General features: G+C 40.3%; 2 protein-coding genes and 2 pseudogenes across 5 annotated transcripts; 2 read left to right on the plus strand and 2 right to left on the minus strand.

Moving 5' to 3' along the window:
- Positions 1-996: 996 nt before the first annotated feature.
- On the plus strand, positions 997-3,623 carry LOC118119150 (annotated as a pseudogene).
- Positions 3,624-6,067: 2,444 nt separating this feature from the next.
- On the minus strand, positions 6,068-7,759 carry LOC118119159 (annotated as a pseudogene).
- Positions 7,760-8,534: 775 nt separating this feature from the next.
- On the plus strand, positions 8,535-13,909 carry LOC118118880 (peroxiredoxin-like 2A). Of its 4 annotated transcripts, none has more exons than XM_035172354.2 (7): positions 8,551-8,654; positions 10,307-10,541; positions 11,123-11,302; positions 11,763-11,854; positions 11,973-12,113; positions 12,894-13,058; positions 13,150-13,909. In XM_035172354.2, exons 2-7 carry the CDS (start codon positions 10,355-10,357, stop codon positions 13,243-13,245), a joined length of 861 nt encoding a protein of 286 aa, XP_035028245.2. In that variant the 5' UTR covers positions 8,551-8,654; positions 10,307-10,354; the 3' UTR covers positions 13,246-13,909. The 4 variants fall into 4 exon arrangements, with proteins under 4 accessions (XP_035028248.1, XP_035028245.2, XP_035028247.1 ...); XM_035172355.2 differs by lacking the exon at positions 8,551-8,654 and adding an exon at positions 9,697-9,803; XM_035172357.1 differs by lacking the exon at positions 10,307-10,541 and having other exon boundaries at positions 8,535-8,654.
- Positions 13,910-14,362: 453 nt separating this feature from the next.
- sfxn3 (sideroflexin 3) lies at positions 14,363-23,460 on the minus strand. Its single transcript, XM_035172353.2, has 11 exons — positions 23,329-23,460; positions 21,282-21,454; positions 20,791-20,961; positions 19,728-19,826; positions 19,051-19,126; positions 18,824-18,909; positions 18,612-18,739; positions 18,122-18,171; positions 17,925-17,974; positions 17,780-17,827; positions 14,363-17,619 (listed from the first exon to the last, which is right to left on the minus strand). The coding sequence occupies exons 2-11, from the start codon at positions 21,443-21,445 to the stop codon at positions 17,523-17,525; spliced, it is 969 nt and encodes a 322-aa protein (XP_035028244.1). The 5' UTR covers positions 21,446-21,454; positions 23,329-23,460; the 3' UTR covers positions 14,363-17,522.
- Positions 23,461-24,669: the final 1,209 nt, after the last annotated feature.

Here is a 24,669-nt window from a genome sequence, read left to right on the forward strand (position 1 = left end):
TGGACTTGATCTATAAATAGCAACAAAGTTGAAAAAATATATAGTTTCTAGTGTCACAATCCATCTTCTTTGATCATAAACGGAGGGCAGTGCTACAGTGTGTTTTTAAAAAACTGGAATAAAAGGTTTTCTATGTGTGTTGATGCAGGAGTGTTTCAAGGGACTTTGGGGGCCCCAGGCAAAAGGGACCTGAGGAACAAAACTGATCAAAATAATAAACAAAGTGCAAACCGTGCTGACACATAAATAAGAGTAAAGAAGTCAAGTTTAAGTGCAAAACTCCACCACCATCCCCGACACATCCTACACACTTATTTAGACGTTAGACGGCGTAAAGCTCCTGGCATGGAGTCTGGTTACGGGGTCTGAGACCACAGTGTCGTTGCAGTTTCCTGTTCATAGCAGATCATAGAATTTAAGGAGGTTCTTACAAAATTGTTTAACACCCGATGGCTGAATAAGTAACCTTAGGCTCTGCAAAATTATAACATTTTACACACAACATAATTAATCAACTAATCGTTTTCAAGCTAATTCATAATGAAAACAACTGTCAGCTGTGAGTCTGCTGTGTAATATCACTAACCTGCTGCAGGGGGCAGTCTTGCTATGAGCCTCGACAGCTGGAGTGAGCTCTCAGGCCGTCTGCAGCTACTGGGTCTGACCTGATGTCACAATAAATTTATACAGGAATACTTAATTATTAAAATAAGAAATTGAAATCAACTTAATCTAAAAATCAGGGGAAAGAGGGATTGTCTTGATAGGCATCACTTTCAAATACTGAATTACAGATTCTGTTTTATTATATCAACAGCTTGAACAACATTGCCACAACATAACCGATGAAATAAAGGTAAAAACTTTTAAAATCAAGGTGTGGCATTGCTCTTTGATGAGGACTGCACTCTGCACCATGCTGAACCTGGTACTGAGGATCCAGCTCAACACGAGCCTTGTTTCACAGCAGTCAGAGAAAAATTCCTCTCATGTTACGTCCACATAAACGAGGCTTTCACTGTGGCCGCACTGATCTGAGTTAAGAGGGCTTAAAGGGTCGGTAGAAAACTTCAGATTCCTCCACATCAGCAGCGAGCCACAGTCCGGTGAGTATCACTTTTCTACACGTAAAACTTTTACGATTTCATCTTAATGGTATTTTTCTTTTTGAGGAAATTTATGCATGTAACTAATCCATTATAATTATGAATGAGTGTCGAGTGGTCAGATGGAAGAACAATGTGAAATAGCTTTAAAATCTTTTCAGTTTGAGTTTAAGAAACTCCAGACAAATAGAATGGAATAAGAAACTAACAATTTCCATAGTTGATGTTTTTTACATGATTTCTCTGCAGGTGGCCTGTGGAGTTAAGGTGATGGTGACTGTGACCGAGGTGCTGCAGTTTTGGGGCCTGTTTGTCACAGAGCTCATCAGCTCGATCACCGACTGGTTCCAGACCAAACCAGCATGGGCCAACCTGGAGGTGCTGGAGGACACAGAGCTGAAGACCACAGGAGGAGGTGAGCCACACCACAGAAACAAGCAGTGAGAACTGTGGATTTTGTTCCCCATCACTTCTACTGGAAGTGCATAAGAAGGGGATCTGTTTATGTATTATAAACAGGAAAAATATTTTACAAAAACAGCTAGTAAAAAAGTAAACCCATCTTTTGATCCTACTGAACTGCGAATAATTAAATTGGTTTGACACAAAATAAGCAAATAACATTCATGAACACTTAAAATGAAGTTAATCCCTGAGATGATCAAAACCCAGCATTTGGCACCTCAGATTATCTACGACAGCAATTAACCCACTGACTGTGGACGTCTTTATCTGATGGATACGAGTTCTGTGTTTCCTTTAGTCCACGAAAGACACAAAGCCAAAACCCTGTGGGAGAAGACTGGAGCTGTGGTCGTGGTTTTACGACGACCTGGATGATTATTGTGCAGAGAGGTATGAAATCACAAGAGCCCTGTATTCACCTCACTGGTGATTCATGCTATTTGATTATGTCTGTGCCTCTGTCTTTGCAGGAGGCCGCTGAGCTGTCCTCTCTCAAATCCCAGCTGCAGGACCTTGAAGTCCCACTTTTTGCCGTGGTGAAAGAAAACCTTGGCAAAGAGCTGGACTGCTTCAAGAAGTACTTCTCTGGGAAGGTCTACGTGGATCAGCAGGTCTGTTTTTGTAAAGCCCCTCCCCTACACATGCCTTTGAGATATTAAGTCACACACGGAGGGGTTACATGATTTAAGCCAATAAGCTGCTTTTATATTTTTCTCACAGAGAAATTTCTACGGCCCTCAAGAGCGATGGATGTTTCTCTCCATGATCCTGCGTGTCGGTGTGTGGAGGAACCTGTGGCGGGCTTATCGAAGGGGCTTCAGGGGAAACCTGAGAGGGGAAGGACTTGTTCTGGGTGGAGTCTTCGTCATTGGACCAGGAAATCAGGTTTGGGAGAATTCATATTTTCTGACAAGTGGATCTGGATGATTTATCGGGGTATGATTGTTTTTTTTAATTTCCCCCCTCAGGGTATTCTACTGGAGCACCGCGAGAAGGAGTTTGGGGATAAAGTGAATCTGCTGGCGGTCCTCAAAACAGCACGGAAGATACAAGACAACATGACAAGATAGAGCTCGGAATGTGAACGTTTGTTAGTGTGGCATCGTGTCGTAGTGGGGCTGGATGATGTGGCCAAAAATGATATCAAGATAAAATAATGCATATTGATAATTATCACAGTAAATATCATCTTTTTTTTTTCAAGTTTAAAGACAGGTTTTTGCTCCTGAGTGAAGGGTGTGGCTTTAAACTCTCAAATCAACTCCTCAATGTGTTGACACAATGCATAAACAATAATATCAATGTAGCTATATCAGACGTCAGTTATGTTGCTGCTGATAAAAATGATATTGCGATAATTATTGATATTGTTTTAAGTCCCAGTTCCATGTTACAGTGTTTCCAGATTCGTGTCTTTCAGTCTGAGCCTGGATTCACTGCACCATGACTTACAGCACATATAACACATACTCTGCTCATGTTGCAGCTGCATAATCTCAATGTGTTTTAGCTGCTGTTGGTTTCAGGGTGTCTCAAAGGGATAGTTCACCAAAAAATTTAAATGAACTACTCACCACTATGCGGTGGGAAGTGTTTGAGTCCAGAAAAAGCATTTGCAGTTTCAGTGGTAAACAGCGTTGCAGCCAAATCCAATACAATTGAAGTTAATGGTGACCGATTCTTCAAATGTATAAAAATAAAAAAAATATAAAAAGGAAAATGTTTTAGTGTCTAAATTACAGCTGTGATCCACGAGTGAACGCGGCTCTGGAGAAGGATATCAGTGGAAGTTTAGGCTAAAAACACGGTGTAAGAAGTGGTCACCATTAACTTCAATTATATTGGATATGGCTGCAACTCTGTTTACCCCTGAAACTCCTAAAGTGTTTTGTGGACTCCAACACTTCACCCACCCCTCCATCGGCATAATAAGTGAATTTTCATTTTTGGGTGAACTATCCCTTTAAGCAAAGCAACAACTGAAATGTGCCTCTTTAAAAGTTTATCGTCCACTGTCTGCAAACCTGGGCTTGGATGTGTGATGGTGTTTCGTGTGTTTTAATGAAGATCTGTTTCTAAAACTCTGATGAGAGACACAGCTCTGATGTCAACACACCAACTCATCACCTCAAAACAAGACAGAGATGTGATGACATGATGGAGGATAAACAGCTGGAGTGAGGCAGTGTTTTGTTCTGTTTGACATCTCATAATAAAATAATGTTCATGTCCAGCTGATGTAAAGTTTCTCTGTTTGTTTATTACCTGTCTCTGTGTCTTCTTATGTCTCCGTGCTCGCTCTCTTCCTGTGCGTTCACTTGCTCCTCGGGAAAATTCCCTTTTTCTAGAGTCGTGAACGCATGTGTCACGACTTCGATGAGTTCATGTACACAAAATACTCTATGTTTTTATGTGTTTGGGGCGTTTAAACTACACCACAACTACTCTACAGACTATTTGCATGATGCAGAAGAGTGAGGACAAGGGACCAGGTGTGTTTGAAACAGGGAGGAAGTGGACATGTCATTTGCAAGAGACGTGTGTAAGAGCTGAACACAAAGTTCTTTATTCACAAGCATGGGAAATTCGCCACCTGGATTTCCTAAAGCTGGTAAATATATACATCACTAATAACTAACACACTTTCCTCAGGTAGCCTATACTTTTATGATGATAATGACGATGACGATGATGATTATGATTACTATTATATTATTATCAATGTTATTAGGGCCTGAGCACCGAACGGTGGGAGGCCCTATTGAAATTGTAGGGATTATTATTATTATTATTATGACCAAAATGAATTGGCTTTTTGAGGGCTTTAACATGCTCAAATTCTTACCAAACTTTGCAGAAAATTAGAAAGTGGTGACAATTTACGTATTCTGGAGTAATTTGAAATGGGTGTGGCAAAATGGCTCAACAGCGCCACCTGGAACGCAGCCCCTAGGTTGCCCTTTGACCGATCTTCACAAAAATCGTAGCCCAGGTGTATCATGACCAGACAAACAAAAAAGTCTCAATGAAAAACGCAACAGGAAGCCCGCCATTTTGCATTTAGTGGCCATTTTGGCCATTTTTCAATTAGCAGGCAAGGATCAACATCGCGTGACGGACGCAGGAAGTGAAGCGTTTATCCTTGCCGCAGTGCGCAAAACGCATGCAACGCGGAGACGTGCGCTTGGTCATGGTGAGGAACTCAACCCAGTTCTGACAGAAGCCACGAGAATACTCTCCTGTGTCGATGACGAGTCTCCACAGGCGGCTCTGGCCCGTTTTGTTCCTCAGAGCCAGCTGAGCCTCCCGCTCCGTCACGTTGAAGCTGATATTTATAACTTGCACCACTAAGAGGTAAAGCAGTCCACCTGTTACAATGCTGCTGTACCACGCACACGTGAAGCAAAGTGCTGAGCTGTGAAAACAAAGAAATGATGAGTGCAAGATTAAAGCATAAAAAAGTATTTTGTTTTAAGAAAAAAGTTGTTCTCGTTACAAATAAACCATTGGCCCATTTTCATTTGAAAAGCACGTTATAAAAGAGGAGGGAGGAAAGATTAATAATGAGTTTATAATGAAAAAAAAAACATCTATAAAGTGGAAAAATAAAACAATTACTTTAGGTTACGTTACGTTACGTTACTTTACGTTACTTTACGCTACGTTACGTTACTTTAAGTTACGTTACGTTACTGTACGTTACTTTACGCTACGTTACGTTACTTTACGTTACTTTACGTTACTTTACGTTACTTTACGTTACGTTACTGTACGTTACGTTACTGTACGTTACTTTACGTTACTTTACGTTACGTTACGTTACTTTACGTTACTTCACGTTACTTTACGTTACTTTTCGTTACTTTGTTACTTTTAGTTACTTTGTTACTTTTAGTTACTTTTCGTTACTTTTCGTTACTTTGTTACTTTTAGTTACTTTTTAGTTACTTTCGTACTTTTAGTAACTTTTTAGTTACTTTCGTACTGTTAGTTACTTTTTAGTTACTTTTGTACTTTTAGTTACTTTTTAGTTACTTTTGTACTTTTAGGTACTTTTTAGTTACTTTGGTACTTGTAGTTACTTTTGTACTTTTAGTTACTTTTGTACTTTTAGTTACTTTTTAGTTACTTTTGTACTTTTAGTTATATATATACATTTTATTCTTTTGTCTTTGAGGTTGTAAGTCTATTGCAGACAATGAAACAATTCAGAAACTGTGCATGAGGTATAAAGAGATTTATAAAACTGACATCATCATCTTTAATGTTCTTGGCAGTATGCAGTTCAGGAAAGTGTCTGATAAAGCTCACAAACAAATAGACACCCTGTCTTCCTGGTTGGCCTGAGACAGATCCCAGTTTACCAGTTTTCTAGTTCAAGTTTCCATTTCAAGACATTTTTGCTGGGAGCAGTTTCCATTTAAAAATCAATCTTTGGATGCAAAGAGTTTTTCACTTGAGCCCCCGCTCCCCAAAATGTCTGTGCACGGCCCTGAGGAAACCAGTGGGTACAGTAGGAGTTCAAGACATGAACGTTGTTGTGTAATTACAGGGCAGTTATCTAATCTGTCATAATTAAATATTCACTTTCATGATGTGGTGTGAATGTACAATTCAAAGAAGTATAAAGATGTTATAATATCAAATCCAACCCACCAGACACAGTGGTGGTCCAGACGCTTGACGCAGGATCCACAGGTTCGACAGTGTCCGGCCCGCGGGGGTCGCATTGTTTTGCACACAGAGCATCTGCTCCACTTTTCTGTCAGGGCAGGAGGAGAGGAGGAGGAGGCCGCTGATTGGATGGATCCATTAAGATGTGTAGAGTCCTCGTTAACCTCCTTACTCTGGCTGTGATAGGAGGTGGTGTGAAACCCTGGGCCTCTCTTGGTGTGAATGAAAGATCCGATGGTGAGGATCATCCCAGCAGTCACAGTGCACAGCTGCAGATGGCTGACGTCCCCACGCGATAGAATCTCTGTGATGAAGAGGTAATACATGTAGGCCAGAGAGAACAGAGCCAGAGTGAGGAAGAAGAGGGTGCGTCTCCTTTTGCGGTGCGTGGCGTAGTAGTACCAGAGGACCAGGCTGGGCAGAGCTGTCAGGATGATGATGCCCAGCAGGTAGTGCAGCAGAGGCAGCAGAGGCAGCAGCACCAGGGCCGGGATCATGGAGATCTCCAGGTTGTCAATCAGGGCCCCGAGAACAGGAGAGTGACATCCGCTGTGAGGGGGTTTGTGTCTCAGCCACCTGCAGCGCACACATTCAGGCAGAGTTACAAACACTTGAAAATAAAACAACTTCATTAGGAATGATGCTAATACACTTTCATTGATCAAACTAATAAGATGATATGAGGAAAAATCACATGTTGTTTTCTTATTAGAAGGGTCAGACCCTATAATTTTAATATTGTGCTTTGGTGTGATGTCACACGTGTTTGGTTTTAAATAAACTGTAAAAAGATAAATAAATGGATAAAATAAAATGAATTTATGATTAAATACATTGCAACTTGAAGTCATGAAGTCTCAGAAGGATCTGGGGCCCTGGGACATTTCTTCACTCGGCCTGAAGTTTATTGTACTAAAGCAGGGATTCCAAAACCTTTGAGTCCTTGATGCCCAAAATAACCGAGTCAGAGATATGTGACCCCCATTATCCCAAAGGATATTTTAGCTGAGCTTGTTCACAAAAAATCTCCCATGTGCAATGTTTCCTGTGGTGCTGTAAACTGACCTGCTGCAACTGATGCTGTCACTCATCTGTCATAATCACCATGCATGGTTATTTACATGGTTTTATTCTAACAAGTAATTTTTTTAGCTTTTGGAACAATTATGGCTAAAATATGATATTGAGAATTGCATCTAAATTGTATTTGATGTCTGTAAATCACCTTGTGACCCTTTTGTGTCTCATTAAAGGTCATACTTCTTCTAACCTGTTAAAGGCCTCGTCCAGATCTTCACAGTCACAGCAGCAACCGTACTGGTAGATATCACACAGTCGCAGCAGCACATGGGATCATCTGGCTCCGGAGGCAGATGATCATCATCAAGGCATTTGGGCCCTTTTGTATGTGCGTGATTTACTGTTTTGTCTATTAGGCGATGGTTTTTATGAAAGAGGCTGTCACACACAATGTATAATCTTCTGACTGGGCTCTGGCTAAGAGACGACGACATTATCCCTTGAAGGCTGGCTTTTTTTTTTTTTTTAAGTATGATTTAAGTATGATAAGTATGATAGTACATAATACTGTAATTGTTGCGTCATCCCAGATGATCCCCATGAAATGGGAGAAGTTACTCCCATTTCATTATGGCTTCCTGAAGTTCACAGGGCAACTTCGTTCTCTGGAGCGATGCACAAATGAACTACACCATTAAAACAAACTATTAGTGCAGGGAACATATCTATGGAAATGTACTGACAGAATCTATAACACAAAAACACACACACACACGATCTATAACTTTGAAAAAAGCACATATATACATACATATCAACATATATATAGGAGCAATTATCGTAATTATAGAGGGTTTACTTTACTATTTTACTGTCTATAATGATGTAAAACCACTTATCAATTAAAAGCAACTAATTAGGGCCCGAGCACCGAACGGTGGGAGGCCCTATTGATCGCTCTCTCCACTAACCGCAACAGGCTTCAAAATGCCTGTGCTCGGGCCCGTTAGTGCTACAACGTAGCCCTAGTTATTATTATTATTTGTAGTAGTAGTAGTAGTAATAGAAGTAGTAGTATTGCTATTATTATAATTTCCTTTTCTTGAATTTCTACACTTAGATATCTCACTACTCTATATGCACACACTCCATTCTATGTGTTGTCCATATATACCTGATTTCTCTCTTTGTTATTTATTTTTTCATTTATTTACTTTCAGTTTTTAAAAAACTTGTCGGGAGCACATTTTTACGATTATTCCGACGGCACTTGAATGCACTCTCTTGTACCAACCGGTCGATCTTGTTTGATTAGTTTCCCTGCTCCCTGTCTCTGGATCGTTTCACACTCCTGCGTGTGATCGGATCGCTGCAGCTTCGTTGCCTGAGGTGAGTGAGTCTCCATCACAAAACTGATCCATTAACCACCTGTCGACAGCTTCTGCACAGACTCGCCTGCTGCAGCGAGCCCCGTTAGCCGCTGAACACAGGGCTCACAGTTAGCTAAATGCTAATGTAGCCTCCGTCTGTCCCGCAGCACTGACAGTAACTCTGTAAGCTCTGCAGGGCACCGACAGTGTGTGTTTATTATGTAATCATCTTCATCCTGAGGCCCCTGATCATAATATTTATCTAGATATATATTCGATCACAGCTTTAACTGCAGGTAAAGTCATACATCACGTATCGATCGAATCAAGGTCATCACCTGTCTCCTGTGGGATGTCCGGTCAGTGTTGTCACCACCTCACCTTTACAGCTCAGATAAGGCTTTACTGTTTTCAATCAGCGAGATAGAGTTCTGCTGGATTACTAATAAACCAAATAACAGCTCATGTATCAAAGGTACGAATCACTGCTGTTTAGTTTATTACAATAACTGAAGGATCACAGGTTAGACTGTTTAGTCAGATGAGGTATTAGCAGTCAAAGTCACAGAGAGACAGAAGGTTCACACCAGCTTAGCCCACATTCATTTGATAGTAAAATGTGCTTTCCACAGGTTTCTCACGTGACCAGATCAGATCAAATATCAGAGGAGAGCCCTTCACTTATTAATTTATCAAATGAATCCCTGTCATTTTATTAATTATTTCCCTTCTTTTTGTAATTAAATAATTATTCTCCTCCAATCCTAGTTTTAGCAGATTTTCCACAATGTTTGCCACAAGATTTAAAGGGTTCATAGATATGAAGGCTGTGCAAATAGTCAACAAATTGTAAATTATTATATTAGAAAAGTAAAAAACATTTAACCTAAAACATCTTGTATATGCATATTCTTGTCCTAAAACCATAAAATTGAGCTGTCCAATTTTTCTTTTTGTTGTCCTGACAGAGAAAAGTTAAGCTCACCACATAGAACGGAACGGGGTGGGGGTGGTTATCTCTATCTCTCTCTCTTTCTCTGTTGTTTGCATTTTTTCAGCTCTTCGTCCTCCCACTTTGCAAATTGTCCGTTTTCAAAACCATTTGGGGATTTATGAGACAAGTCTCAGGCGAGAGAGTATTTTCTTCACACTTTGGAAACAGAGAAAAGTTAGTATAAATTATTTCTACTCTTAAAAGATAGATTTGATCTTTGTCAAACATATTGTCGGTTTTCGTCTTGTGTAATATCTGCAAAACTGGTCGTGTTTAATAGTGCACCGTGTGAATGGCTTTCTGTGTGTCTTATTCTCCTACCTTTGAGTTTCAGTTCATTTTCTGTGTCGATGTAATTACTTGACAAAAAAGAGAACTTGGGGTTGAAGAACGGAAAGTTTATTTGCAAGTAAGAGAACTGTTGCACTGAAACTGTCAACCACACATTTTCAGCTTTATCGGGCTCTCATCTGAACATCGCACGCTCTGCAGGGCAATAACTGTTATCTTATATATATAATAAACCTGGTCCAACAGTGTCATCTTGAATTAATCCATGCAATCCAATGTGGGCTTTTTGAAAGATGGGCTGCAGTACAGGTGGGATGTTTGTTTTCTGGCATGGCACGGCCGGTTTAACTTTCATAGACAAGACGTTGTGTGTTTCTGTCTTTCAGTGAAATCTTGAGGGGGGGGTGTATAGTCAGGCTTTTTTCCGGGTCCAGATGTTGGCTCTGTCTAGATGCTCCCCATCTGTGAGGTGGTCTGTCTCCATGCACCTCTCTCTGGGCAGCCTTACCCTGAGCCGCCAGTCCTCCGCCACAGCCAGGCCCCATATTTTGAGAACCCACTCTGCTCTGTCTCACCAAAGTAGAGCCAAATCCAGTCCTGAGCCAAACAAGCCCTCTCCAGGCAAGGACATGCAGCGTTGGACTGATACGTGTTCTCTGTCACAACCCAAACAAATACAGTTTGCAAGATTACATCGCATAAACAGTAACTTTTAACTTCAGGCTAGAGTCTAATCAACAAAGCATGACTGTGCTGAAACCACTTCATTAAGGCCAAAATAAATATTTGCTGATTTTCTTGGTGTTATGCGACAGTAAACTGAATATATTTGAATCTTGGAGTAATTTCCTGTTAGATAATTGAATAAATGAAAATGTCACAGTGAAAAGAAGAAGTTGCTGATGACTTTGCTCAAGATAAAATCTGCAAATGTGTCTTTTTTACTGAATTCGTTTCATCATCTAGCTTCTCTTAAATCCCTTCTTCAAACTTTTCTGTTTATGAAAGCTTTTACAAATGATTGATTCTTATTTACACAGACTAATCCTATTAAATTAAATTATTCTATCTATTTTATTTTATCTTGTCTGCTCATGTTTTATCCTTTTATTCTCATTGTGTAAAGCACTTTGTAACATTAAGAAGAAGGTTATATAATAAAGTTTATGCATTTCTGATGTATTTCGCTGTCTGTGCTGCAGTGTTTTCCTCTGGGCTGGAGGGGGATCTGATTGAGATGGGGATGTGGTCTCTGGGTCTGGGGGCTGTCGGAGCCGCCCTGGCCGGGATCTTCCTGGCCAACACTGATTTGTGTCTGCCTAAAGTTGCCATGGCATCGCTGGAGCACCTGGAAGATGCTGACCTGCGCTCCACCGTAGATGGTAGGCGGGCTCTCTGATTGGCCGTTTTAATTATGTCCCCCTACGTTAATCTTGTTTTTTCTTAACAACCCATGAACCCGTTAGGAATTAACAGAACATCAGCACAAGAATCGGCCATTCATAGTTTTCTTTGCTGTTGCATGAGGGGCACGCTTTGTACATGTGGTGAATGATGTGTTGTGTGTAGCATGTAAGACTAAGCTGCTTTCTTAAATCAGCTGGTTGTACAGATTAGATCCCTTAGCCTGAAGCTGAAGGTCCTGTGTTATTCTTCACAAGCGTGTTCAACACATACATGTTCCCTGTGACCATGAACATGGTCTTTTTCTCCTTTTGAAGGCCACATCTTCTATCTTCCACATATAAGTTTTAATGAGTTCTTGCAGATGTGAAAAAATTTGAGTTACTTTATTGAAGAGGAACATGTTTTCGAAACAGTTTGTTCTTGTTTTGTCTGCAGACGCCACAGTCATCAAAGCAAAGAGCCTGTGGGAGAAGAACGGGGCCGTGGTCATGGCCGTACGACGGCCTGGATGATTTTTGTGCAGAGAGGTGATCGCACATGGTTCTGAGCTTTTATTCAGAGTCTATTTACGTCACATCTTCTCTGATGGTATTATCTCTCTCTCTCTCTCTCTCTCTCTCTCTCTCTCTCTCTCTCTCTCTGTAGGAGGCCTCTGAGCTGTCCTCTCTGAAGCCCCAGCTGGAAGAGCTCGGGGTCCCTCTGGTCGCCGTGATGAAGGAGAACGTCGGCTCAGAGATCCAGGACTTCCGACCGCACTTCGCTGGGGACATCTACGTAGATGAAATGGTAGCAGACAGCATCGGATCTTGTCCTTCCACAGTTTCATAATGAGCCAAAACTGTTTTACATTTCTCATAGAAACATAAGAGAGATGTTTTGCTGCGTTGCTGCATTGTATAGATGTGCAGCTGTATTTGCCTAATTCTCACGCTATCCTTCATCAAGTTTCTACCGACCACGTCGTAGACAGTCAGACCTCAGATAGTTTCAGCCTCATTTGTGCTTGTAGAACACTGCTCTACTGTTAAGCCCAGGTTTGCATATTCAAACTACTTGTTGTGTCTGACCAACTAACCAAAACCAAGTTGATAGTGGAAAGTTTGAACAAAACCAAAACAACTTTTGTAAAAGAAAATATTTAGAAGAACTGAGAATTTTGTTTGCATTTGTTTAGGCTTTAAAAAATGACCTAAACAATCAACTGATTTATCACCAATTTTCTTGGCTAAACAATTTAATCTCTATTGAGGTTAAAAACTTAGTTGTGGATCTTCCAGTCCATTAGTGGAACATGTTATGACCATTAGAGTCTTAACTGAGCCCTCTACATCGTTTTAATAGTCTTTCTACGAGTAATAGATTATTTATCATAAGTTATTACTGGGGAATGAAAAAAAGTTGCATATCTATATTTTAAAAATGAGATTTTAAGTGACCCCTCTGCATCCCTGTATTTATCTGCTGCTAGGTTGGGGTGATAAAGAATCATGTTGTGAATTCAAAAATAGAAACAAATTATGTTCATCTTATATTGTCCTTTTCTGAACTGAAACCTTGTGATTACAGAAACTCTTCTACGGTCCGCTGCAGAGGAAGATGGGGGGTGTGGGGTTCATTCGCCTCGGCGTGTGGCAGAACTTCATGCGGGCCTGGAGGTCCGGTTACCAGGGCAACATGAACGGAGAGGGCTTCATTCTGGGGGGGGTGTTTGTCATTGGGCCAGGAGACCAGGTAGCGCCGCACACACCTGGACTGAGATACGATTCGGCTCAGTAGAGCTTCACTAAGCGTCTGTATTTTAACTGCTTGTTGTGTTTTGCAGGGGATTCTCCTGGAACACCGTGAGAAGGAGTTTGGAAACAAGGTGAACGCTGCAGAGGTGTTGGAGGCCGTCAAGAAAATTGTTCCAGCGGAATAAATTCTTCAAAGAGCAGGCTGGATTTAGATCTAGAGGAATATTAACATTTTAAGTGCCGAGTCCACCCATCACTGAAGTATGATTTTTACAATGACTTTAACGTATGTTTGTGTTGTGTAATGTCACATTAATTTACTGTCGTTTACAAAACCAGAGCTGTGAAATACAGAGCTAGTAATAAAAGAGTATCTCTCTTTACCTCCGAAGACACCTAAGAAGTTAGTTTCTTTAAAACGGGTATTACGAACAGGTAGGGAGGGGGATTTAAAGGCAGCGTTTTCATTCAGGTACAACGTCCATTACATACAAGTTCACTTGAAATCTTCCATCTAGATATAATTCAGTCTATATAAATAATATCTTTCACGCTTCCTGTTGTTTTGTTTGCTTCTCCTGCTCAGGTGCATAAATGTGCCTCAAACATGGTTGACAGGTGTGTGTCCACGCGTGCGTAATAATGACAACCTGACTCTAAACTCAGCATTGAGAGGAGCAGGTTTGATGCCCAAACACACAAATGTTCAGCCTCTGTCACCATGTGGAGGAGAGTTTGTGCTGCCTGAAGCAGGTGTCGCTTATGTGTGTGTGTTAGAGATTGTGTATTTCTGAACGTGTGTGTACTAGCAGCAGAAGATAAAAATCAATAAAGAACCTCATCACCATATCTTCACTGTGCTCGTTTTTATGTGCAAAACCAGGTTGTATTCTGAACACAGATTTTCTAGTATATAAATCTGACCCCTACTCAAGTTTTGAATTGACTACATCTACAGAAATAGATTGCCACACACTGAGGCTGAAAACTGAGGGAAAGTTCTCATTTACTGTTCAAAGCTGGATGAGTCCGAACATGTCGGTAATAAACAACCCTGTGAATTATTTTATCGTCACACATCTAAAAACAGAACATAGACATCAGATTTAAATCCTTTTTTTTGGTTTCCCGCTGGAGCCAACGGCTGTTTTATCTGATCACCCTGTTTCACTTTGGCATCAACTAGACATACAAGAATGTTCCTACAGTAACATTCACTTGGGAGTTGAAGGCAATATTATAATTAAAAAATATATATTACATACAATATTAGTGCATCTCAATAAGAGGAGAGTTCAAACATGAATGTTACACTTTTTATTCAGTTGTTCAAAGTAAAATGCATGTCACGTCAACACAATACAAAATAAAGAGGAAACACTGATCCAATATTGATGAGACGTATGAACATGAAATAACAAGAAACATTCGTGAGTGTCACAGATTGTCTTTACATTGGCTTTCAGTTAGCAAAGATTACATTTTTCTTTTTCATGACATGCACAACCAAAATTATAAATGTGTAATAAAGTCAGATTTATTGTGATGTCAATAAAATTGATGCCTATTGAGATTTATATCTGTAAACTTTGTGTTGATGCCGATGTATTTTAATGTTGTTGAAAAATGATTTTGCACCGAGGTTCACTTCTGTGAAAAAAACCCACATGTTTTTGATCAGTATCAGGTCGGTACAATAAAGCTGAAGCGAAAACATTAAAAAGCTCCACACTCCTCAATCCTGTACAATTCTTACCCGTCTCATCTTTGGCTCGATCTACGAATGCGACAAGCTGAGACACACGTGTGGGTTTAAACGCTCACGACAACCGTCCAGGTTTGTTCTTGACATTTGCGCGTCACAATTCAAAAAGCAGAAAATAACAGAAAACAGCAGAAACTGAGCTAATAGCTGAAGAATGAATTTGCAGTAACGGGACTCATTCAACATTAACCAGCCCGATAAACAAATACAATTTTCGATATATATTTTAAAAAGCTTTTTTTTTTCTTCTTTTTAAATCGCAACACAAATGCATAGAGTTACTACAGCAGCACAGCAAAGGTTATATAGTGCAGTTTTGCCCTCAGCAGTAAAAACACCCCAAACAACACAATGGAGACATTAAGCACAGAAACCCAAATGAATTAATGGTGTCGTCACTGAAACACTGTCCTGCAGCAGCACCAGTCGGTGTTACAGAAGGTGAAGAGAGATTCAGACAGTTACCAACATCCGTTCACATGAACGATACAGAGACAGTGTGATTGTTGCTCCAGGTTTAAATGTTAATATGAAAAGAGCAGCTGGAAGAAGAGTGCGATTGGAAAATGTGATGCACTCCATGTTAAAGTAATACAAAGAAATCCTTCTCCTACAGAAGTTTGGAGTTATATGAAGACTGTTCCAGGAGAGGAATCTGTGGGTGGTAACGACTTCATTCGGGATTGAAACCACTGAATTACAGGATCACACATAAACACAATCATCACGTATTTCAAGATGCAACTGTTTTGGCAGTTGCTACAATCCTGTTATTGTAATGTTCAACCTCAAATTTCAGAAACAAACTCAAGGGACTCGCGTGACGCTAAATGGTGATGAATTAAAGGATGAGCTCGACTTGTACAATCGTACTGTTGGGTTCAGTTTTTCTTCTGTACATGAAACAACACTTTACACAAACAGTGAATCATAGTCGGTGATCTGTGCCTGTTCTCATTCAGCTAAAGTGAGAGCTCATTAGCTCTAGAGCACAAGCAGCTGACATGGTTTCTGATGCATATATGGGGCCATCTGGTGGATTTGCGAACAGAGGCACACCTTCACGATAAAATCTCTAAAATCCCTCATGCATATGTGCTCCATACATTATACATCATATATATATACTATAGATATTTTCTATAAATACATCCAAGAAAAATATACGTATTACATCAGTCAGACAGACAGCACTGGAATAAACTGAGCTGATAGGTCCTCACTATCTAATCCCGGCGGACAGCTGTGTGTTTGTGTTTGAGAGCTTGGTCAACAACGTCAATGAGTTTGATCAGAGAAGCGGAAACTTGCCAAACTGTCAACGACCAAACTGTCAACGACAAAGCTTCAACAAATACTGTGCGCACACACACACACACGACCTGGATATTATAAGTATTCAATATTTTGACTCCGTCACACAACACTAGCTACGTTCATTTGGTACAATGGAACATCAGTGGCTCCAGTGCAGATGGCTGGCTGTTTGCTGCACATAATAACCCTGTATTTCCAACAATAAATCCAATAAACTGGAGTCTAAGTTGCATTATTGCAGCGACACATCGTCTATGGTCTGATGATCAAATTTTTTTCTTGGCGACGAAACAATGACACAACATAGGACATTCCTCTCCAGCTAACACAACCAGCAAACATCGCCTACAGCAATCAAAGACCTCATCAATATGCTACTACAGTTAGCAACTGCACTATTTCATATAGTGATCTCAAATAATTAAAGGCCTTCAGAAACAGGCTGCCATGGAAACAGCACGTTTACGCTGACAGATCACCACATCAGATTCTCTGACGCACTCTACTAAGCTTTTGTCATATGATTCCTACACATGTGCCACATGTACCTAGCACCTCATTGCCTGGTCTAAGAGAACGGAGGAGCATAAGTACACTTGAAGGAGAGATGAACAGAGTTAAGAAGGTGCAACGGTTAACAAGGAAGCAGAGCACAACAAAAGAGGAACTTATTCATCGAAGGTTGAACTATTCAGGGCCGATTAACACAACTTTTGTTCCAGTGTAACTGCAGCAATTCAAACAAAACATGGGTAGTGTCTAATAAGCTATAATATCACAAAAGAATAATGTGACGATGTCGAGGGAAGAACTGGAAAAGCGAAAAAGTTGCACCACCTTACAACAATCGTAATATTTACGTTACATATGTGACTCACAAGCACAAGTCTTCATTTTAAACTGGAGTGAGATCATAGGACTGGTACAAACCTGAATGCGACATGATATATAAGTGAGTCAAACATGAATCAGCGAGTGCCACCAGTGACGAGGCAGTTTCGACTAAACAAAGACAGAAAACACGACACTGTTTTATAAAGGAGTCAGTTTGTCTTTTCTACGGAGTGTCATCTTTTCTACGGAGTGTCATCTATGTACAGAGAGAACTTTCTGTCATGATCCTTCTCAAAGTTTTTTCCCTTCAGTGAATCCTCCGAAATAATTGTCAGCCTCCGCTCTTACACTTGGAGCAGCTCCGTGCAGTCAAATTTTTTAAAAACAAAAATACACCAGTTACACAAACCAACAACAACAAAAAAAAAATGCATATATTCATTTTGTATTGCCCTCCCACTTGTGCCCGCAGGACAGCTGACATGTGCATATATGTGTGCGTGTCTGCGTGTCTCGTGTATGTGTGTGGAGATGTGTTGGCTGGTCCTACAGGCCCTTGTTGAAGTAGACGGTGGTGGTGTGGGGACTGGTCTGGTGTATCCTCTCCTGCAGGTCTGCCTCCAGGCTGCTTACGCTCATTGAGCTACAGAGGGATTATTGAACAAGTTTGATTTGCTGCAACGGTTTAGTTAACACACACACACACACACACACACACACACACACACACACACACACACACACACACACACACACACACACACAGGTATCAATGAGAGTGATGTGAAAGAGGCTGTCGTTACCTTTTCTGTGGGAACAGGGCGCAGCACAGAGGAGTTGCAAACACCAGGCTGAAAATAAGATGTAGAGAGGGATGGTTTGTTAGTTACAGATTCTTGAGTCCATATAAAAACATCACCATAGATAGTGCTGGTGCAAATAACTTACCACAGGCCGACCAGCCCCACCTGGATTGGAGCATTTAGAATTGGGAACCGCTGCAGGGAGATAAAACACAGGACTGTGTCTCATGTGGCATGTGACATGACTCATTCATCAGCGTAACAAGCACGGACACCAGCACAACCAGTAAAACCACAGACAAAAACAAACATATTTGACAGTCATACATGCAGTCTGCTCACCTTCATGAAAGCTTTCTTCTCCAGAGCATTCATTATAACCGGAGGGATGGCTGTGAGAAAATAACAACAAAGAATGTGAAGTGTTTTGCTTCATGAACAAAAGCAAAGAAGAAGATACATTTCAGACTTTTGCGATAACAAGTTATTTTTCAACTTTCGCACCAACAGTTTGTTTCAGGATGAGTCAGCTGATGATTGGTTTCGATAAATGCTCCACTATGTTCACAAGCTACTCCCCAACTCTGTCTGTCTGCTGTTGGGTGCTGAGCAGGAAGTATGCACTGGGGCTTTGAAGTGAATTCACTGGAAAGATATGTTTTCTGCTGAGGCAGTCAGGAACTGAGAGTGAACCAAAACTGATAGGTTGTGGGCTGGGCAGCTTAACAGAGCTAAACTTCCCTGTAAAGCTCAATAAAGCTGAAGGGAGCAGCCGATTGTCATCATGAAAATATTGATAACAGCTGCTTTATCGAATCAGTAGATGATTTACCCATTGCTGGCACTGCCATTCCGATCCTCGAAACCACCACCTGCACAATGGCCTGCTTGGCAGCGCTGGGGGACTCTCCTAACCTGTTTCCATTCTCATCAGTCACAGGGATACCGTACTTCAACTCCCTGGTAGAAGCAAAAACAAAAGTTATGTAGAGCAGCTGTCACAATCTCTAAAAGCTACTGAAAGCTTTATGTTGGAGCTCTTACCTCTGTCTCATGAAGGGAATATTGATACAGTTAGCAGCAGCAACAGCAGCGAAGGGGACAAACCGGCTGACGATTGGAGGGAGACGCTGCAAAGACGGGGTTGAAAAAGAGACACGGTCAGAAAAACAGTATAACATTGCTGCACTAATATAGACGGATCAGTGTGTCTGTATCTCAGTTACACATCACTCGATGTGTTGATTCACTGGAGCCGCAGGCATTATTACCTTAGCTAGAGACTTGAATCCCAAGGCAGTGACTACAGCACCAGTAGTAGCACTGACGTAGGCTGCGCCGAGCTGACTGCGAGGAGACGGATGCATCAGAAACATACGTTAATAACCAACTTCCTCTTTTAGAATTTTCACCTTTTAACACGTCATGAGTAGCTCTCTTCTGCCACAGCACATGAGGACTGCAGCTGGTAATCTGTCGGTCACACTTGAGTCGGTCAATACTTTAATATTTAACATAATAGTCGTCTCAGTTGCGGTGCAAATTCATGCTATGTATCAATATGCAAAGCTCAATAAACAAGAACATACAGGAACAGAAGCAGAGGAAGGCACTGGGACATTTGTCCTCACTGACATGCTAAATCCATGATTATGCAATTGCATGTCCTGAACGCATGCATTTGATGTATTTCTGCAGCATCTGAAAGGTGCAAATTCTAGCAGAATGAGAAGACAATGCAAGTTGGCCTGACATCAACAGGGATCATTTAACCTATGTCAACATGAGTGCATGGTCACATGGGGCTGAACATGCTTAACAGTGGAACGTAGTACCGCTGTGAGGGTAGCGGAGAGGACGGCAGCTCCCACAGCCTCCTTACAGACATTAGTATTGGGGGAGGACAGGAATGATCTAGAGTGGATGTGAGGTGAGAAGTCCTCCCTACTTCACGCTGATGGGGGCATCTCCGCTGCGGTTAGTGTAGTTGACGACAGCGTTGAAGGACTGGTTAACCCACTGCCAGAACACCACGGCCGGAGTAGTCCTGCAAACACAAGGGAACGTTGAGGAAGTGAGATTTCACACTATGTTCAGTCAAAACTGTAGTGTTACATTTAACACCACAGAGATAGAAATCACAAGCAGTTCTATTGAAATACCCTGAAGATGCTTTATCAGGGTGGACATAAGAATATCTAAAAATGAGAGTAAAAGTCAAGGCTGTATTGACTTTTTTTGCAGTTGTTTCTTTTATATAAAATGTCACACAGTTATTATTCAAAATTCATCTTACACTTGGGCTAAAAAAACATTTTTGTAATTACATAACATTTTGGTGATATTGACCGAGACGTGAACTGAGATTTACTCTATAATGTTATTCAGTACGACAAGTCACAAATTTATTCAGCACATAACCACCCACATAACCCTCATCCCTGTTGGAGAAACATATTGTATTTATACTTTCACATTGAGATTTTGATTTAGATAAAAACTTATCTCTGATGTAATGTGTGTAAAAGTATTTAGTTTATTCTCTCCTCAGATAAATCATCTTATCTCTAACTTATCGTGGTTCCTTTGTTGTGCCAACTTTACATATAATGAAACTAAAACTGAAACAGAAACTTCAGACTTTAGCACCCCCTGGTTTACAGCAGTGCACATTGCTATAAAATTCACTAAATAATACATTTATCAGTGAAATATAAAAAAAAAAATTTACAACATTATCACATGGCTTCACTATCGTCTCAGCAGCTCAGTGATTTATCAGTTTTCAGCATCAAGAGTTATATTTTCAATTCTTTAAGAGCATTTTTCCTCTGCAGGGATTAAAACCTCAGATTTGTATGCATCACTGCAGGCTGCCATACGGTTAAATTTACAGTCACATGGAAACTGTCACACACAATTATTCTTTATTTTGGCCAATCACAAATTTCCATTTCTCTATTTTAATTCATAAATCTTGCTTTTTGTGTTTAGCAAAACATGAGCTGTACCTGTAGAAGGTGAGCATGGAGCCTGTGATGGACATGTTCATTGGCACCTGAGCTGACATCCGCCCGATCACGAACATCTTCTCGCCAGTGTCGGGGTGGAAGGCGGAGTCGTAGACGTACTTGGCTCTCCACAGCTCGTCCTCCGTCAGGCCAGGCTTCGGATTCCCAGCTCTGAAAAAAGGCAAGAAGGTGGAGAGACTGAGTCTTTCCTTCACAGGACAAAGACCAGATAAGGGAGTTTTACTAATGTATTTGTCAACAACCAGTGTTACCTTCTCAGTTTTAGATACATTTAGAAATTCTTACTTACACGTGAAACAAACATATCAACACAAAATATGACATTCTCATTTTGAGTCATATTACCCCATTAAAGAAGGAACACTGCTATTTTTACCTGTGCTCATTTCTATCCATGCCTCACACCAACAAACTCACCCTAACATAATCCTTTACACTCCCACCCCATCCTCTACCTCCTGACACTCTACCTGTAGTCCTCCACGATCACTTTGGCCTCATCCAGGGTCTCGGAGGACAGCAGGACGGTCCTTGGATCTGTGACCATGAAGAAGTGCTTGGCGCGCCCCATGAATGTGCCTTGGTCCCATCGTGGCTCCTTGATGTTTATGTTGAGGGACAGTTCTCCGGACATCGTGGCTTTCTATGATCAATGACACCAATGTTTAATTAATAATACCGTTTTGATTATTTCCTTTGACAGTATATGTTTCTATAAACCTTTTTAATTTAAAGGAAAACATATCTCATCAACACAACATCTCTCAGATATTTGATGAGTCCCAGCACTAGAGGTAATTTTTATAATTAAAAAACCTTTGCTGCACAACTAAGCCCCCACCTCTGCTCAATTCATCACTGTGCTGCAGTACAGTAAAGTGCTGTATTGAAGCAAAGCCCCCAGCCCAACCACTAAACAACATACAAGCTACAACATACACTGAACACTTATCTGAGAAAATTACTCCAGACAGACCAGTTGTTCAGGTTTAGTCTCCATCAGCATGTCCTGCCTCTCGGTGCTTTAAGCTAAAATAAAGGATGTGCTGTGAAGTGTCTGATACGTTATTCATATTATGACACATAAAGAAATTTGTTATCAAATTGTTCTTGGGAGTATCCACCACCCAGGAGGCTTATCTCAAACGTCCCGTATCAGTTGTGGCTGCGAGTACGAGATACGGGAAAACTGTACTAAAAATGAAACTCTTCGAACTGTAGGTCAATATTTGTGGTTTTTTTTTTTATAAGTCAAACATACCACCACTTAGTGCAAAGAAAAAGAAAGATTTCTACTTTTGGTTAAATAGCCAATTAGGTGCAGGTGATATGACAGTTTTGTAAATGTTGTAAAAATGTACTAAATGTACTTGATCTACCTTAATGATGTGAATCAATGCCACGTTCATAAACCAACACAATGATTACCCATTAGATGGCTTTGCTGATTGGCCAAATTATATCACACGCCAAGTGTCTCGCCCAGGTCGGTACCACCCCATTAATGTGCTCAGATCGTAGGTTGTGAATGTTCGCCATTTGTGCCAGTGACTTTCTTTATGAACTGATTTATTTCTAGCATGTCAGTTAATTTTGAAAAATCATATTCAAAATAATTCCATAATTTAACCAAACTGATATTTGAATTGCAAAAAAAAATCCTACACTTAATTCTTAGTTTGAATACATTATTCAAAAACAATATTTCAACTTTAGGTTTTTCAATAACAATCAATTTTTTTAAATGAACAAAACTATTGGCCCTGATGGCCTCCATATATCACATTAGTTGTCATAATAGTTTGTTCATCATCAGACAAAAGAGAAAACCCAGGCACTCAGTAGAACACTTGCCACTTCCAGTACATATTTACAATATATATCCTTCAATAATTGTAGGTTATTGCTCTTATTTCTTTTAAATTCCAGTTTTATGATCTTTTTAGTTTTTTACATGTCACCTTTGGCGAGCAGCAGGTTGGAATTTAGGTCAGCTGATTTGACCATTGGAGAAACTGAAACTAAACGTTAACCCAGTTGTAAACAAGGGTGTTAGAGTTGCTGATAGGGAGTCATTCATGGGAATCACATGAGTCACAGTGTAAGGTGCTGAGCGTGTACAAAAAATGACGTGACACATGGATTTGGAGAAGTCACGACAAGCTGCTCCGGTTCCTCTGAGCCGGGGCGGCTAACCTGAGTAGCTAACAGACCCTGGAGCACAGACACACACACACAGACACACAAACATGACACTAACACGACATTGAATCCCCTTGCACGTCAATAACAAGCTCAATAACAAGTTACACGGGACAGAGAAGCTTCATCACACCGTCAAAACAAACCCCTACTGGGTCAATAACTCAGGTAGCCAGGTAGCTTACAAGCTAGCTGACATGCTAGCACTGCAGTTAGCGTTCCAGGAGAACATGTGGACTCAGAACATTAGTTCAATAAGTCGTATTGTGACTTAAACCAGGTAAACAAGTGTGTCCAGTCATCACAGGGACTCACCTGCTCTGCTCCCGGTGCTTGTAGCAAATGTTTGACCTCTCAATATCACAGCAGCGCCGGGTGGACCTGTGCCGCCTTCGAATGCTCCACAAAGTGTCGTAAAACACACCTTCACAGAAAATGACGGGGAGAGCATAGGAAATGTAAAAAAAAGTTTTCATCTGCCGGTAAACACTCGTGATGATTTGATACATGATCTGGATTTGCGTGGTTTTGCTGTTCTTTAGCATAAAAGCAAAGCAAACTCCTTGTTAAAAACATTAATCCAACCACAACAACATAATACGTACAACAGCAATCATTACTGTGGTTGTAATTTAATCCACGTGATCACTGAACAATATTACAATTTTGAGTGACAATATATCATATTATAAGATCATTGTGTGTATGTAATAACTTTATATGTAAAATACATGCAGCCCAATGGAATAAGATATAAGATAAGGTATCTTATTAATCTACAGTAAAATAGCAACACACTCAACCATGTCAGACATGTGTTTTAGAAAACCGAGCTTGTGATAAGTCTTTGAAAGCAGCACCCACTGTGGGCGGTGTTTGTCATGAAGGGCATCGGGAGGGGGGCGTGGAGCAAAGACGGCAGATGATTGGTTAAAAACCACTGACGTAGATAGATAGATAGATAGATAGATAGATAGATAGATAGATAGATAGATAGATAGATAGATAGATAGATAGATAGATAGATAGATGTAGAAATTACAATTATTCATAAGAAGTAGACAAGTACAGGGGAACAGGTGAAAGTATTGGGTGATAATAAGTATGTTTACATGATGTTGGGTAATTTCAATAAAATAAATCAATCAATAAAAAATACATTCTATAAGCTTATTTGTTTCGTATATGCAGAGTCTTAATCTACAGATTGTAGTAACTTGTGACTAAAGTTCAGCCTGATGGAATAAGAGCAATATTTCCAATTCTAGTGGAGTAAAAAGAGAGTATAAAGTAGCAGGAAAAATAAATTACTCAAGTAACTTAAACTGTAAAAACTTCAGTTCAGAACTTTAAGTGAATGCAACTGAATTACTTTGCACTGCTGTAGGTAACTGGTGAGAAAATGTCAGGAGAGCATGAAAAGCATGGAAATCAGGCTGCCATCATATGAGCTCACTGTGGCATTTTATTAATATATGCTGCCGTATTTATTTTTTATCATACTTACTTATTTGTTTTGTTTATTTTCTTCTTTTTAATTGTTTTGAAGGTTATTTTACCTTGTATTTAGAATAGTTTAACAATTGCTGACACGTGAAACTTTTTTCAAACTGTAATGTATTAATGGACTGTACATGTATTGTGTTAATCACCTGT

This window comes from Hippoglossus stenolepis, chromosome 12 (genome assembly GCF_022539355.2).
Source record: "Hippoglossus stenolepis isolate QCI-W04-F060 chromosome 12, HSTE1.2, whole genome shotgun sequence".
In the NCBI taxonomy this organism is placed as follows: Eukaryota; Metazoa; Chordata; class Actinopteri; order Pleuronectiformes; family Pleuronectidae; genus Hippoglossus; species Hippoglossus stenolepis.

Coding starts and splice junctions, on each gene's coding strand:
- sfxn3 (XM_035172353.2), bottom strand. CDS start 21,445: ATGTCCGGAGAACTGTCCCTCAACATAAACATCAAGGAGCCACGATGG. Junction 20,962..21,281: donor GTGATCGTGGAGGACTACAG/GTAGAGTGTCAG, acceptor GCCTTTTTTCAG/AGCTGGGAATCCGAAGCCTG. Junction 18,172..18,611: donor AATGGCAGTGCCAGCAATGG/GTAAATCATCTA, acceptor ATTTTCTCACAG/CCATCCCTCCGGTTATAATG.